Source organism: Myotis daubentonii, chromosome 6 (genome assembly GCF_963259705.1).
Source record: "Myotis daubentonii chromosome 6, mMyoDau2.1, whole genome shotgun sequence".
In the NCBI taxonomy this organism is placed as follows: Eukaryota; Metazoa; Chordata; class Mammalia; order Chiroptera; family Vespertilionidae; genus Myotis; species Myotis daubentonii.
In genome coordinates this window covers 23,875,601-23,892,496 of record NC_081845.1, presented here as the reverse complement: position 1 = coordinate 23,892,496, position 16,896 = coordinate 23,875,601, and the positions used below count along the sequence as shown (strand labels likewise).

Below are 16,896 nucleotides of genomic sequence, written 5' to 3'. Positions count from 1 at the left end.
CCCCCAACTGCCCCCCCCACCCCACCAGCATGCTCTCCCCCAACTGCCCGCCCTGCTGGCCTGCTTGCCCTCAACTGCACCCCCTGCCCCCGCCAGCCTGCTCGACTCCAACTGCTCTCCCTACCGGCTGATCACCCCCAACTACCCCCCCTGCCAGCCTGCTCACCCCCAACTGCCCCCCCTCCCCCGCCGCCAGCCCGATCACCTCCAACTGCCCTCCTCTCCTGGCCTGATTGCCCCTAACACCTCTGCCTCAGCCCCGCCACCATGGCTTTGTCTGGAAGGACATCTGGAAGGTCTCCCGGAAGGTCTCCTGGTCTAATTAGCATATTACCCTTTTATTAGTATAGACTAGGGGCCCGGTGCACGAAATTCGTGCACTGGGTATGGGGGCGGGGGCGAGTGTCCCCCAGCCCAGCCTGCCCCCTCTCACATACTGGGAGCCCTCAGGCGTTGACCCCCATCACCCTCCAATCGCAGGATTGTCCCCTTGCCCAGGCCTGACGCCTCTGGCCTAGGCATCCGGCCCGGGCAGCAGGGACCTGCAGTGGCAGCGGGGGCGCCGCGATCACGTGGGCTCTGCCCCTGCCCCTGCAGGATGTCTCTGGCTGAGGCGTTCAGCCCGGGCAGCGGGGACCCACAGCTGCAGCAGCCCCGCAATCGTGGGCTTCGCTTTAGGCCCAGGCAAGGGGCCCCTAGCTCCTGGGACTGCCAGCTTTGACCGTGCCCAGCTCCCATCGCTGGCTCCACCCCTACTTCCTGCTATCACTGGCCAGGGTGGAAAAGGTACCTGATTCTCCGATCATGGCTGGGGGGCAGGGCAAAGGCAGCCCCAGGGCCGCCTTTGCCCTGCCCCCCAGCTCTTAGCTCCCCCCTGGGTTTCTGATCACTGTCAGTGGCAGGGGGCTTCTTCCTGCTTTCCCTTTTGCCTCCCTGCATTGTGCCTACATATGCAAATTAACCGCCATCTTGTTGGCAGTTAACTGCCAATCTTAGTTGGCAGTTAATTTGCATATAGCCCTGATTAGCCAATGAAAAGGGTATCGTCGTACGCCAATTACCATTTTTCTCTTTTATTAGTGTAGATAAGAACATCCACTAACCCCAAGTAAGACAGAAGTCATAAGTATGTAAAATATGGGCACAGCTTTATTTCACTACAAGGCAGTAAGTACATTGTCATATCAAAAATTCAGTGCTAGTGATGTACCAAACGTTGTTAAGGCAGTCACTGGCCACGGACCCTAGTCTCTCCAGCCTAGCCGCAAACACAGGTTCCACATGTGCGGCAGTTCTCAGACCAGACACTTCAAAACCAGGAGGAATGATCAAACACATACATCTGAATTAAGGAACAGTCAGGCCGAACTCAAAACAAAACATAGGACACCAACAACATAAATCTCCCAAAAAATAAGTGCAATCCATGCTCTTATGAACCACAGTTAACAACAACAAAAAATAACAAAAAACAAATGCAAAAATCTCCCAAATAAGTTTTCCAATGTATTACAAAAGGAAAAAAAAGTACACATATAAAAAATAAAAAAGTCTGAAATACTAGTGCATAGTCAATTACCTAACACCAAGTCTCTGTCCAAAGCTCTACTGCTTCTCTCATACTAGCAGCATGTCTACAGGCTAAGACCATAGCAGCAAGACACATCTTTTCATTTGGCGTTTACAAAATTAAATTACTGAATAAAAATATAATTTGTTTTATAAAACTATTTCATACAGTAATAATTTTTAAAGCAAGCCAACAAAAAACTCACCAAATGGTTTAGTACAATAAATGTACCTCCAATGTTAGTAACCATAAATGAGCATTTACAATCTCGATTAATTATCCCATGGTATTAAACCAACATTTATAGTAATGCATTGTGTTTAGTGGTTGAGAAAAGTGAAATATTGGAGTTCCATATTTTGGGTAAAATTTCAAAAACCTCATCATGAAAAAATACTGGTCTGTTGGATCCTCTAAAATACAGGTAAATCGCTTTATGTTTTAAAACATCTGCACTAAGATATTAACAACTGGATACAATTCATTACCTAATAATTTAGGTAAGACTGTTATTTATTTTTTTAAAAAAATCCTTTTAGTTGGGTGAAATCTGATAAGATTTCATCCACCTAAAATGCACTTGGTGCCGCTCTCAACTGTTGTACCACAACAAAAATAGGTTCTTCTCCCTTTCATGAAAAGTTTCATGTAGAGGAACGACATATCCTAAGTCGACGTGAAGTGTTCTGAAAACCATAATGCTTGTCTGGGAATGTCTCACATGACCAGAGTCCGGGTTGAGAAGGCATTCCCATATTTCCGAGCCTGACCGGAGGCTGTCACCTGATCTTCCATCTTCCCACAGGATGCAGCTTCCCAGGCCCCGCTACAAGGCTGGTGGGGAAAAGAGGGCAACAGCAAGGTCAGACAGGAAGCACATATGTTAGCACCCAAACAGAGTCCCAATCCTAGCACCGCCAGCAGAGGGAATTTTGACCTACAGATAGCAAGTGGTGGACACCAGGGAGCCTTGGTCAGATAAAATTTTAACTCTCTGACACCCAGGAATCCAGCAGAAATTGTTTATACCTAAGAGAAAAAAATCCACTCCAACCAGTATCTTAAAATATAGCCACATTTCCATACTTGAGTGCCTTTTGTCTATTAGGCGATTTTACAAAGACAAGAATGGAGATAAAAGTTCCCCAGACACCAAAGGTGAGCTCTATTTACCCATTAAGCAAACTCGTGAGTGCGTGAGTTCTCTGAATGAAGAAGCTCTCATAAGTGCTAGAATTGATCACCAATTCTTAAACATGGCATATGGTTTTTTAATAGCAATTAAATAAATAATTTAGAATATCTGTTTACCAGGAGAGCTTACTTTTATTTATTTATTATTTTTTAAATTAAATCTTTATTGTTGAAAGTATTACATATGTTCCCTCCCCCCATTGACCCTTTCTAGCCCCCACCCCCCACTCCAAGCCTTCCCCACCCTACTGTCTGTGAACATGGGTTATGCATTATGCATACAAATTCTTTGGTTGCTCTCTTCCCACCCAGCCACCCACTCCCGCCTTCCCTCTGAGAATCCAGTCTGTTCCATGCTTCTATGTCTTTGGATCTATTTTGTTCCTTAGTTTATTTTGTTCATTAGATTCCACAGATGAGTGAGATCATGTGATACTTGTCTTTCTCTGATTGGCTTATTTCACTTAGCACAATACTCTGCATGTCCCTCCATGCTGCCTCGGGATAGCTCACTTCTCAAAGACACACTGGAAGATGGAATGGGCAGCATCCAGACCCAGGTCCAGTGCCTGGCACCTCACACACATGATCTTATTTGCACAGCACTGCTACCCCATGAGGGGGTTTCATTCTCTCCTGAGTCGGGCAGAAAACGGACACTCCGGGAGTGGAAGTAACTTGCCCAAGGCCACTGCCAGGGTAAGTGATGGTGTGGCGTTGAGTCTAGGTCTGTCTTCCACACAGCCCCGGCTCCTGCCTTCCCTCCGTGTTGCTCCAAACCAAAATAAGTACTCTCTGTGCCCTACTTAGTTCTCAAAAGGATCTGAGATGCTCACAAAATAAAGACAAGATAACAGGTTTTAAAAAGTGGACAAGGCAGGGCCACAAATAAATGGATAAAAATTAGTAATAATTGTACTTCCCATGAAGCACAATGCACCTTCTAAGTGTAAACCTCAGTTTTGGCCCTGAGCTCTCCAGCAGTCAGTGCAAAGAGGGAAATAGAAACACAGACTCAAATCTAAACCAGTGGTTTTAAAGAAGCACAACTATGCCTGGTGTGGACATCAAAGAGATGTTTCTTTTCCACAGGACAAAAGAAGAATAAGGAAAGAAAGGCCTCTGCTCTCTAGAACCTCGAGTTCCCTTCAGGAGACAGAATGAACACATGAGAAACAGCCAGGACAGTGTGAACAGAGTGTGGTGGCAGGCCCGGGGAGGAGGTGATGGGACAGCCAGGAACTGCCAGGGCAACACTAGGGCAATGATTTCCAACCCTCTGCATCTCATGGCACACCTCAACTAGTTACTAAAACTCTGATTTGACAAAACAATAGGTATACTTTTGATTCATTCACATTGGATGGCTATTGTGTCATTTGTTGTTGTTGTTATTGTTAATTCTCACTCAAGAATATTTTCCCATTGATTTTTAGAGAGAGTGGAAGGGAAGGGGCGAGACACAGATGGAGAAACATCGATGTGAGAGAGACACATCAATTGGTTGCCTCCTGCACATGCCCCGACCGGGGCCAGGGATTGAGCCCTTGACCGGAATTGAACCCGGCACCCTTCAGTCCAGGGGCCAATGCTCTATCCACTTAGCCAAACTGGTTAGGGCTGTGTCACTTTTTTAAAATTTGAAAATCTAAAGGAAAAGAGGTCAGTATCTAAATAGTCAGGAATTGCATGTTTTAAACATTCTGCAGCACACCAGTTGAAAATCACTGCTATAGGGAAAGGGCAACAATAGGCAGGATTTAGGGAGACTGGACAGAGAGGAGTGCAACCCAGGTGGGGAAATAGCATGAAGGAGTCAGGGAGCTGAGATCTGTACATTCTTTGTGGGAGGACCTGGGAGAGAAGAGATACAGTGCATTAAATGACCCTTCACAGGTGCTTACGACATGCTTCCAAGTGTTTTACATGATCATCTCATTTAATTCTCACACAACACACGTGAAACACTGTACCTGTTTTACAGACCAGCCATTTAAAAGGAAGAGAGAATTTAGGGAACATCCCCAAGGTCACCCAGCTAAAAAGTGATGAAACAAGAATGTGAACCCAGGCCGTAGTGAGTGTAAGAAGCTGCACCCACTAGAGTTCTTATCAGTGGACAATTGTGGGGTCAGGCCAGGAAGGCCTTGGAATGCAGAAAGCACTTAGTTGGGGTGTCGAAGTTATCAGACTTTAGCAAGGAAGTATGATAAATCTGAATGAATGTGGTGATGGGGTTTCCTCACCTAGTGGCTGGGACAAAGTTTCAGTGACATAAGGTGTATAGCACATGTGTCTAACTTGCAAACTTTCATAGGACACAAACTGGGTTCACTCACTTCTGCCCAATCTGTCACCCATCTCCACCACCAACATCAAAGGCACCGGCCAAGTTTACACATGTTTACCCCAAAAGGCTCAGAGGCTCCACATGTAACCTGAACTGAATGACATAGCAAGGTGGATTATTATCGCAATATTTTCCTGGAAGTGGATCACAAAGATGGCAGGACAAAGATGCCAGGCATCAGGGCTGACTTCTGCCACCGAGCCACTTTAATGTTTTCTCAAGCAAAAATCATCAGGGTAGTTATAGCCTCCTATGAAATAGTTCTGAATAAGTGATGTTTCTCTAGGTTCGAACAAGTAGATAATTCTCATACAAATTTCATGTTTTAGTTACTTGACCGTTAACATTTTTCAGTGCAGTATTGAAACACCAAATTGACACAAGAAGCCCAATTAAAAAATAAAATGCAATGTTATCATTTGAAATCTTGAGCTCACATTTGTAGTCACTGTAGCAGTGTGACATATAATAACTACCATTTGAGAGCAAACAGCTTTACTATGGTGGATGTCTACCGTGAAGTATTAAGCAGTGCTTGAAGTACTTGGATCTTACAAAGCTAGTGTCTAAAGAAGCAGCAAAATGAAATATCTTAATATCCTAATATCCTATGTGTAAATCTAAAATTACATGAAGATACACACAAAAACCAAAAATACAAATTTTGAAAGAATGCATTCAAAAGATGGAGGGAAAGGGGAATCTAAGTGAGAATGGAGATGAAAATGAGGAGCAGGGAAGAATGTTCCTGTTTTTCCTGCTTAAGAATTTTTCTACTTAATTGTGCTTCAATTAATATAGAATTAATTTTTAAAATACTATATTGAAACAGTCTTATGTTTGTTTTTACTACACCTCTTGGTTAAAGTCAAGCTCTGATCCTTGGCTATATGATACTTAAGCTAATTCAGAATTCCCAAAATCTGTTTGGGAGAATCTAATTCTAAGTATTACCAGTTCAATATATTTTCAACTTGAAATGTGGCTGTGTTCTTGCTGGATCTCCCGCACATTATCGCTTTATTCGTATTTGGCTCTCCTCCAGGACCAGATGTTTAAAATATGATCAGTATAAGGAAGGTACCATATATTTTAAAGTAGGATTTTGAGATAAACTTTTCAGTCAACTTTTCTTAAGTCAAGTGGAATTTAGCAAGAAATAAATCAAATGGACTGAAATATTCAAATTCCAGAAAGCAGAGCATTTCAAGGGCATATAAGCCCTGAAGCTCAGGGCCTAAGAAGGGCAAGATGACTTGGAACACCTGACTCTCCCAGTGCAAACACCAGGACAGAGTACCACTGTGTACAAGAGCCACTGTGTGCAGAACAATAAGCCAACAGGTAAGTGCGCGGGCACCTCATTTTCTGCACCGTGAGAGCACAAAGCAAACACTTCTTACAGCAATGAATGAATAAAACTGGTCAGAGTGGGCACATACCCACACCTACAGCATGAAAGGGAGAGCAGAAGGCCGAGTACTTGGGTAAGAAAAGAAACACTCAGGTCCAACAGCCCAAATGGCAGCTGCCTCCTCTTCTGCTGTTTCCTTCTCCCTCCTTAACTTGAAGCTCTGGGGCCCTGGGCCAACTTTTCATGCAGACAGAAGAGTTTTGACAAACAAGGATTAAATGTCTTTGTGCTGGAAGAAGATTTTTTAATACTGTCATGTAGATCTTTGTGCATCCTCCTCATTCCCTCTCTTTAAATTTTAGTTTCATTTACCATAAAGGATTGATAAGAATTACAGATTTGTGCACACAAATTCTTGTTAAGTTATAACCCATGGTACTATTGCAGACATGTCACTCTACCCAGATTTATTTCAACATTAATAATCCTATCACACATCCTCCTCCTCTTGCCTGCAAGTCACCTTGCTTATCCTACAATCTACCTTTACTGCCCCTGGGCAGAAGTGAACTGTAAACAGACTGTCAGAGCTTTCACTGAGATATCCTGCTAAAGCACTTTAAATAAATACTCGGATCCTTTGTAGAAAACAGAAGAAATAAAAGGAGACAAGACCATGTCCGCAGGTGGTTTTCTGTCAGATTATCTTCACATTTTTCACTTAGAATATGAGTAGTTTTTTCATCATGCTGAACAACAACTACTATTATCATTACATTCAAATAGCAACCTCACACAATAGCTGCTGATGTCAAAGGCCTTGGCAAGGTATGTGCTCTGCAATCCGCAGGCCTAATAAGAAATTTGCATAAATCATAAAAACCAATGCAACTTGTGAGATGATATGTTTTTCTTTTAAATTATAAGCAGATACAAAAGATGTCCAAAAGAGTATGAATAAGAATGATCTGATTTTTCTATTTAGCCCATCTGAAGAAAATAGTTTGGGCTAAAATTATAAAAGTTAGAATTCTTTCCTGAAGGGGCATGTTTTTAAAAGTATCAGTTATAATAGATAACAAAGAAATATTTAGTTGTATCTTGAAAGTCAAGGATGAACCTGGGTGAACTGTCACTAAGATAAGGTTATTTTAGGTTTCCAGACTTTTCTCAGGCATTAGTGCCACCCTATGCATAAATGCACAAAACAATGACTGTCCCTAACTTCAGGATGTTAACTTTTCATAGTAAAGAACCCTAAAAATTAGGGGAGAGAAGGCCCAGGCAGTGACAGGAAGTTGCCTAATCCACCAGTGCCTCCACTTCCCATCCAAGCCTAAATTCACAATTGCTAATACGCAGGGACTTTGCCTAAATTTGGAGTTTGTCCCAGATATCTCTAGGGGTCTCTTCACTTTACATCTTTATAGATTTTCCAACAGTTTATATCTTATAGCCTAGGGTGTTACAAATTTTTGGAAGAATAGCTTTTTCCTTAGTCGCATATTAGTTCCAGACTATTATGATTAAGCCAAGTGCCAAATTGCTCTAAAGTAAGTCTACCTTTGCTGGCCCGAGGAAGATTCAATGTCATAGTGTTAGCAAACCAACCCAAACAAAATCACCACATCTTGTAATATCTGGGGCAGGGCACCCTGAATTGGAGAACTTGACATACCTTCCTACTCATTTAGCCTTTCTCAGGTCAGCCCCAAAATTATACCCAGCAAACTTGCTTAATTTATTTATTTTTAAAATTTTTTATTGACTTCATTAGGGTGACTTTGGTTAATAAAATTAAGTAGGTTTCAAGTGTACAACTCTATAATACATTATCTGTATATTGCATTGTGGGTTCACCAACCAAACTCAAGTCTCCTTCCATCACCATTTATCTGCCCCTTCCCCCCATCTCCCCTTGACCCACCAAACTTGCTTATTATATAACATATCTTAAAAGCAGGTTGCTGAAATATTACTGACAGTTATGCAAAATTCTTGCCAGGACAAGTGGGAAAAAGTGACCCAAAGGGAGAACCAAATGAATATGAACGTATACGACAACACACGGTACTAAAGAATGCCCGGAAAGCTCGATGCCACATGGAGACAGACTGTTTCCATAGCTGTTGACATGCCAACACAAGTAACAGAAAAAACAGAGAAAACCAGTAAGTCAGTTGTTTCATTTCCATGGCACCAATGAGATCTGACTACCTTTATTTCAGGAATCAGTTGAATCAGCCCTTTCTTTTGGTGACCCACTGACACAGTTCTGCATGAGTGGAACAGGGAATGAGACACAGTTTGCTAGAGGAAATAACACACCACAGTGCCAGAAGACTGGTCGTTGGTGAGGCCTCCTTGCCTGTGTTTCTAAGGACAGGGCTGCACACGGCCTTTGCCTAATAATAGACACCACCAATGTACACTGGCAAGTGAGCTGCCATTTTGAAAGCATTAGAATATCCACTTGAACTTCATAGCAACCTTGTGGGATGAGTGAGGGATGTGCCATGATCCTAATTTTCAGACAAGAGCATTTTGATCTGAAGAGGCTAATGAATTAAAGACATGCATGCAATTAGAAAAGGATGGTGTCTAGACTAGAACTCAGGTTCCTGCTATCTGTGTGGTAATTTATTATACTCCTTAGCAACGCCGATCAGGCAAAAATGTTTTTACCCTATTAAAATATCATAAGTAATTTATATAAAAATAGGAGCAATCCAAAAGACACGAAGCTGAAAAAAGTGAGCTTTAATTGTTTGTAATAATATTTTTACGATTTTTTGATGCTGTGCAAATGTGTTTAAATTATAATGGCTTGAGAAATAGACTTACACTCACTTTTTAGAAAAGTAAGGCCATGACAAGCCAAGTCAGGAAATTAAAATTTAAGGCTGTCATTCTGTGGTTACCAAAAAGAGGAAAGTGAGTGAGTAAAAAGCATATGAACACAGCTTTTACACTTGGGTTTTAAATAGGAATAAAAGGAAATTATAATTTAAGAGAAAAATACAGAAGTTCAGAAGGCTTATAACTTAAGTACAGTTTCAGATCTACTCATAAAAATGCCGATCTTAAGAAATGCTTGGCGGCAAAATGTATTTAAAAATGTAAAGCAAATTGAAAGCATATTGAGGAAAATAGGCACCTCTTTTCTTCTTGCCGAGGAGTGTGTGTGTGTGTGTGTGTGTGTGTGTGTGTGTGTGTGTGTGTACCCGCCACAGGCTCTCTCAGGGTAACTTTTGAACAGCTCAAGCTTTCCAGGCTGAATGTTTATTTCCTCACTGTGATCGTTTTTGAGCTTTTAGACTCCATTCTCTACCCCCCACACAAATGGGGGGAAAATGGTCCAAGATGAGGAAAATGGTCCAAGGTGGAAATCTCACATATTTTAAGCTACACAAAAGACACAAATATCAAACATGTCTCAGAACATTTATATTATGATTCCCTGCCTGCTTTTATAATTTAAAATTAAAGCACCTTAGAAACCAACAAGAAACCCAACAATTATAAGATTATGTAGCTGCCACAAACTACTTTTGGCAAATATTCAACATAAATAATTTTAAAAACAAATATAACCTTAGTTGTGCATAATGGCTAATAATTGCCTCTAAGCATTCTAGCTTATGTGTTAGGAGATGTATAGAGAGTTCTGATTTATAAAATTTATTGCTTCTCAATGCACAGAAGGAATGGACATATTTAGTACCCTGACTTTGGTCTCTACAGACATTTCCCACTAAAATGGCCAATCTTGGGGAAATGGTTGGTTTCTAGGAAGAGAGGAAGGAAATGTGGCTATTAAATTAAAGCCATTTGAATTAAATAAAATCAAAAATTCTGTTCCTCAAAAGCACAAGCCACATATGACAGCAGCATACTAGTATGGCACATTTTCATCATGGCATAGGTTCTATCGGACAGCATTGGTCTAAAGATTAAGAGAGATTTAAGAGACTTAAACACCAAATGCAATGTGTGAAATTGTTTCAATTTTGATCAAACAAACAATAAAAAGATTCTTTTCTGGATTAATGGGGAAATTTAAATAAAGCCCAGGAATTAGAATATCAAGGAAGTATTATTAATAATGTCATCCACAGTATTAAGTTATATATGAAAATGTTCTTACTTTTAGAGATACATGAGAATAAAACGTTGCATTGTCTGGAATTTTAGAATGCTTCATAAAAAATGGATGAGATATAAAAAATGGATGGCAAAGTGTTAATAATTGCTAAATCTAATTCATAGAATATTTTCTAAACTTCTATATATGTTTGACATATATCATAATGAAATGTTAAACTCATAGCTTCTTGCAGTTCTAGTTTAATATATCACATGTATTTACACATATTTCTGTATAAGCATGTGCATTTATATGTACATGAAAAGCTGAACCGTAAGGCCCAGTATCTGGGCCTCAATAAGAGTAATTGGTTTGTGTGAAGTGTTACTGCCATAATAAAGCCAGCGATTATTAAAACCAAAATGACAGAACTCAGAGTTGCACAATTATGTAGTCTTCAATAAACTGTTCTTATACCTAAGGAAAGTTATTTAGACAACCAGATGGATAGAAAATAGTTATGTAATACTGCACCATTACAAGTGGCAAATATTTTAGAAGTCTCAGAATTTTAAAATACTGTAGGAGTCATATTTAGTTGTTTTAATTAAAAAGCACTATGATAAAATATGTAGTTTGGCTAAAATCTCACTTAATATATGATTTATTGTAAGTATAAATAAAGTTTATAGAAGTTAAATGTATATAAAGTACTTTAAATCAAATAGCCACATCATTTAACAAAGGCACAATAGGTTCAATAATACCCTGCATGAGAGATCTGCCTAATTAGGTCAAATTATCAATGGATACATATGATAAAGCACTGTTTTAAACAAACAAAATTACCAAATTGCATAAAAACCTATATATTGTTGAGCTAGGATTATATGAAGTATAGGCAATATATGCTTAAATATTTAGAATTATTTGATGCATTCTTAATGTTCATCATAAAAGTTTGAAGCATTTTAGAAATCACATATTTCGCCGTAACCGGTTTGGCTCAGTGGATAGAGCGTCGGCCTGCGGACTGAAGGGCCCCAGGTTCGATTCCGGTCAAGGGCATGTACCTTGATTGCGGGCACACCTCCAGTAGGAGGTGTGCAGGAGACAGCTGATCGATGTTTCTCTCTCATCGATGTTTCTAACTCTCTATCTCTCTCCCTTCCTCTCTGTAAAAAATCAATAAAATATATATTTAAAAAAAAAGAAAAGAAAGAAATCACATATTTCTTTGGTATTAGAAGCTAGATCTTCATGTCGCAAAACAAAGGAGATACTTGGTGTGTACGATTCATTCATTTAATAAGTATTTCTTCAAGTGAATTGGTTACCCGTTATAACAGGTTATTAAAGTCAATCTGAGCAGCGTACTTCAGTAAACCATAGAGTGCAGACAGAGGACTGACTCTGAAAATAACTTTCAGGCCTCAGTTACTCAGTTTAGTAGAACTGACAAATACCACTTTCACTGTTGGGTGAACATAGCTGGCTTAAACTTAGTACATAGATGTCAGAATCGCTAGAGTTCCAGATAGGATTTGTTAACATGCTGGAAATACAGATTAATAAAACAGAGCTATTACTTAATTTTGAATTTCAAAGATAAGTAATGTCTTCTTGAAATAAAATATAAATATGTTGATGATAAAGTTCCATACTGATTTTTAAAAAATGCAATCGCGTTAAAAACTTAAATACAGTTGACCTTTAACAATGTGAGGGTTAGCAACACTGACCCCTGCACAGTAGAAAATCAGTGTATAACTTTTGACTTCTCCAAAACTCAGTTGTCCTTTGGTACCCATGGGGAATTGGTTCCAGGACCCCCTCAGGTACCAAAATTCACAGATGCTCAAGTCCTTTATATAAAACTAGAGGCCCGGTGCATGAAGTTCATGCATGGGTGCGGTCCCTAGGCCTGGCCAGCGATCGAAGTGTGAGCGTCTGGTGTGGAAGGGCAGGTCCCAGCTGACCTCTGGGCCCTGGGCAGCACCTGGGCCCCCAAGCCCTTGTGTGCTCCCCTCCACCTGAATCATCGGGCCCCCACCGGGCTCCCCCAGCACCTGGGAGTCAGGCAGCACCCCTGCCCCCAGCTGGTCGTCATCTACAGGAGATCGGCAGGGCATTTGGGCCCCGCTCAAACCCAACTTGGCCTGGCACCGCCTGCTCACCTGCTCCACCATCCCATTGTGGTTCTACTCCCTTAGGGGCCCATCGGGGCCAGCAGTGCCTCCACTGCCACCCGCTGCCAGCACTGTGTTGCCAACACCCATCATGCTCCACGCTACCCCCTGGTGGTCAGCACACGTCATAGCAAGCGGTCGAACTCCCAGTAGAATTCCCGGTCAAGGGGTCAATTTGCATATTAGGCTTTTATTATATAGGATAGTGTAGATCAGACCTTTGCAGTCATAAATTCAACCAATCACTGATTGAAAATACTGTTTTTGATCCAAGGTTGGTTGAATCTGTGGGTGTGAAACCTGAGGATACATAGGGCCTACTATTGTATATTTATTCAAAAAAATCTGCATATAAATGGACCAGAGCAGTTCAAACCCATGTTGTTCAAGGGTCAACTGTACTGATAACTTGCCAGTTTTATTTTATTTATTTATTTATTTTTTTAAATATATTTTATTGATTTTCTACAGAGAGGAAGGGAGAGAGACAGAGAATTAGAAACATCGATCAGCCGCCTCCTGCACATCCCCCACTGGGGACATGCCCGCAACCCAGGCACATGCCCTTGACCGGAATCGAACCCGGGACCCCTCAGTCCGCAGGCCGACGCTCCATCCACTGAGCCAAACCGGTCTCGGCTAACTTGCCAGTTTTAGATAACATATATTTTATATCAGTACCATGTTCAACCCAATGGTTTTGGCTAAATACTAATTGGTTATGCCACACACTTTTAGGATTTGATTTTAGAAAAATAGCCAAGGGTTTTCACCTTAATCATAACTACTTAAGTATATATTACATAGTTGCTCTTTGAAATTTAGAATGCCTTTTATATACTACTAAAAATGTGGGTTGAGTCCCACAAGCTAAATTACAAAATATATGCAAAACTTAATCTACCTTAATGTACGAATAGCACTTCGTCAAATTCTATGCTGTGGAAACCAAGGGCCAAGTAATTTAGGAAGGGAAAGGGAAAGAAAAACAAGGAAGGCATCTTCCTTCTGGAGCCAGGATCAGCGCCAGGTGAAACTAAGAAGTACAGTGGGGCCTTAACTTACGAGTTTAATTCATTCCGAGACCGAGCTCGTTAAGGAGCTCGTTAGTTAACTCAAATTTATCAACTCAATGCAAAAAGTCTGCGGAGAGACAGCTGGTATCTCAAAAAACTCGTTAGTCGGGACACTCTAAGTCAAGGCCCCACTGTAGCTACCTTTGCCTCGACACCCTTCTAAACCGCCTTCTGGGTCCCTCTTGTGCTTTGGTGGAGTTCGTTCCCTTTGTCATCTCCCAACTCTCGGTGATATTCTGAATCTTCTGCACATGGGGCCTACGCAGGAACCACTCCGGGTGCCCCACAAGCACCGGCTCTGCCTGTCCACACTTTGGTGAACAGCCACCTTTCACCAATGCCCGTTGGATCAGATAGAAGCCACAGGAAAGCAATCTGGTCGAATGAAGCATCAACATGTGCCTAGAGCCCTTCCAGCTGTGTTACTTGCATTACATTATTTGTATCACTTGAAAAATAATGCTAAATATCACAACTCATTAAAAGGGGGAAATTTTAAGATACAATTTGGAGAGAGAAGGCCTCCCCAAAGATGGGAAAGCCCTTTACAGAAAGGGCAAGCTCCCAAAGCACACATCCTATTCCAGTGCACTTAACTCACAGGATACCCTTGACTGTCCACTTCTAAACCCCAGTTATTTATATGCTCCAAGGCTTATGAAGTTCCCCTTCGTGTAGCTCAGGGAAGTGGAGGGGGCGCTCTGCAGGTGGCTGGGCAAGGGGCTATTTAATGTTGGGAAATGCTTTAAATAATTTAGGGGAGTAAATTTGCATTCTTATTTACATCTGGTGCAGGATTAATTTGGAATTTGTTGTATTTCATTAACACATACTGACTTCAGAGTTATAAGAGAAATTCTTTTGACATGAAAACCCAGCAGCAGATGGTCAATAACAGGTTAGCCCTATGATATTGACACTTGACTTTCTTATTCTCAAGTCAAATATGTCGTAATTATTATTATTATTATTTTAGCTAGCTCATTTCAAACTTCATTTAAACTCTAAATAGCGGCTTGAGTTGATGGCTTAGTGATGAAGCATAAAAAATTTTTGGAACAAAAAGTAAACTATAGCAATGAACTTTATAGAATTTTTAAAAGCAGAAGGAGATATTGACACATGTGTAATATATGAACTTAGTCTCAGACACAGTAAGAAATGTTTCATCTCATCATGCATTGGGAACCTGCTCTAATAAAAATTTCCAGCATGTCTCATATGAGTGGCAGCAAGGAATTTTTAATTTTTTGAAAACATTTTTATTGATTTCAGAGAGGAAGGGAGAAGGAGAGAGAGATAGAAACATCCGTGATGAGAAAGAATCATTGACCAGCTGTCTCCTGCATGCCCCACACTGGGGATCAAGCCCACAACCCAGGTATGTGCCCTGACTGGGAATTGAACCCTGGCCTCCTGGTTCAAAGCTTGATGCTCAACCACTAAGCCACAACTGAGTTTTTATATCAAGAGTTGTTTAAAAGTACCACTCCTCTATGTCTAAAAACTCTTATCAAAGGATTGATTATCGGTCGATGGACTGATTGATTGTCAAAGTGGACTTTACTTCAGTAGCTCACAGTGGTCCTGCTCACCCCACATGAGAGAGGAGTCCTGATTGGGGTTGAATGGTCCACCTCAATTGTTGCCAGTTGCACCCAGCCCTGGGCAGGGGAAGGGACAGGCTTTGCCCAGCCCTCACCCCTAGGGAATGACTTTTAAGATACCAATGTTGGAATGGTAATTACCTGCAAGGGACTTGCCAGGGACCTGTTTTTAGGTACTGTAAAAGCTTTGAGAACGTTGTCTTCATCTTCTGATACTGGCGTCATTAAAACGGAACTTGTAAGGATATTCTAAAGGGAAAGAGAATAATTTGAAATTCAAATGAAGTTGGATAATATGAAAGCCAACACAATTCTGACACTATAGTGAGTAGATTGCTATGAGGTGATACACCTAAGTGGGGAAAATTCAGGTATCTGACAGAAATTCTCTTCTCAATGAACTAAAAGGAAAACTCAACGATGTATTAACCCTAATCCCACTGTGGCCAACACCAATAAGAAAAAAAGCTAGGCACTCAGAAAACATCTGCTAAATGAATTACTAAATACATCTTTAAAAATGAAAGTTTTACTAATCTCTAGTGAGAGAATTACTTATTTTATATATTGGCACAAAAATATTTCAGAGGTACAAATTAGTGGCAGCATAATATTAATGGTTAAAAGTATGTAATTTAAAACTAGACTTTCTGAGTTTTAACCCACTTATTAGCTATATGATCTTGAGCAAGTGACTATGCCTCCTGATGCCTCAGTTTCTCAACTGATATAATGGAAATAATGTTACCAACCTTGTAAGGATGTTGAGAGCATGAAATGAGTTAATGTATCTAAAGCTCTTAGAATAGTACTTATCACTTCGTACATATTGAAAAAATATTAGCAATTGTTACTAGCTTTGATTCATCATAAAGGACAATCATTTACAAATTAGAAACTTAAAAAAATAGTCGTAACTGGTACTAAAAAAAAAAAAAGAAATGAGCCATCAAGCCATGGAAAGACTTGAAGGAAACGAAAGTACATATTATTAAGTGAAAGAAGCCAGTCTGAAAAAGCTACACAATGTGTAATTCCAACTATATGACATTCTGGGAAAGGCAAAACCATGGAGACAGTAAAAAGATCGGTTGGTTGCCAAGGGCTGAGGGGCAAGAAGGGCTAATAGGTGGAGCATAAAGAATTTTTAGTGAAACTACTCTGTGTGATACTATAATAGTGGCTACAGGCCATAAATTTATCTAAACCCATAAAATTTACAACGCCAAGAGTGAGCCCTGATATAAACTATGGACTTCGGGTGATAACTGTAACAAATGTATCACCCTCGTGGGGGATGTTGATAATGAGGGAGACTGTGCATGTGTGGGGACAGTGTGTATACGGGAAATCTCTGCACCTTCTGCTCAACTTTTCTGTGAGCCCAAAACTACTATAAAAAATAAAATCTATTTAAAAAATGGTTGTAACCAAAGCAATCCATTATAGGGTACAATAAAGGGCATCCA

General features: G+C 40.6%; 1 protein-coding gene across 2 annotated transcripts in view; it reads right to left on the bottom strand.

The window, feature by feature from the left end:
* Window positions 1–1,127: 1,127 nt before the first annotated feature.
* The window catches only part of MYB (MYB proto-oncogene, transcription factor), a 37,330-nt gene continuing 21,561 nt past the window's right edge, over window positions 1,128–16,896 (bottom strand). For both annotated transcript variants that reach the window (XM_059700400.1, XM_059700401.1), the window contains 2 exons: window positions 15,569–15,676; window positions 1,128–2,404 (listed from right to left, as the gene is read on the bottom strand). In XM_059700400.1, the coding sequence (XP_059556383.1) occupies window positions 2,288–2,404; window positions 15,569–15,676 (225 nt within the window). In that variant the 3' untranslated portion in view covers window positions 1,128–2,287. The remainder of the gene's footprint in view (window positions 2,405–15,568; window positions 15,677–16,896) is intronic.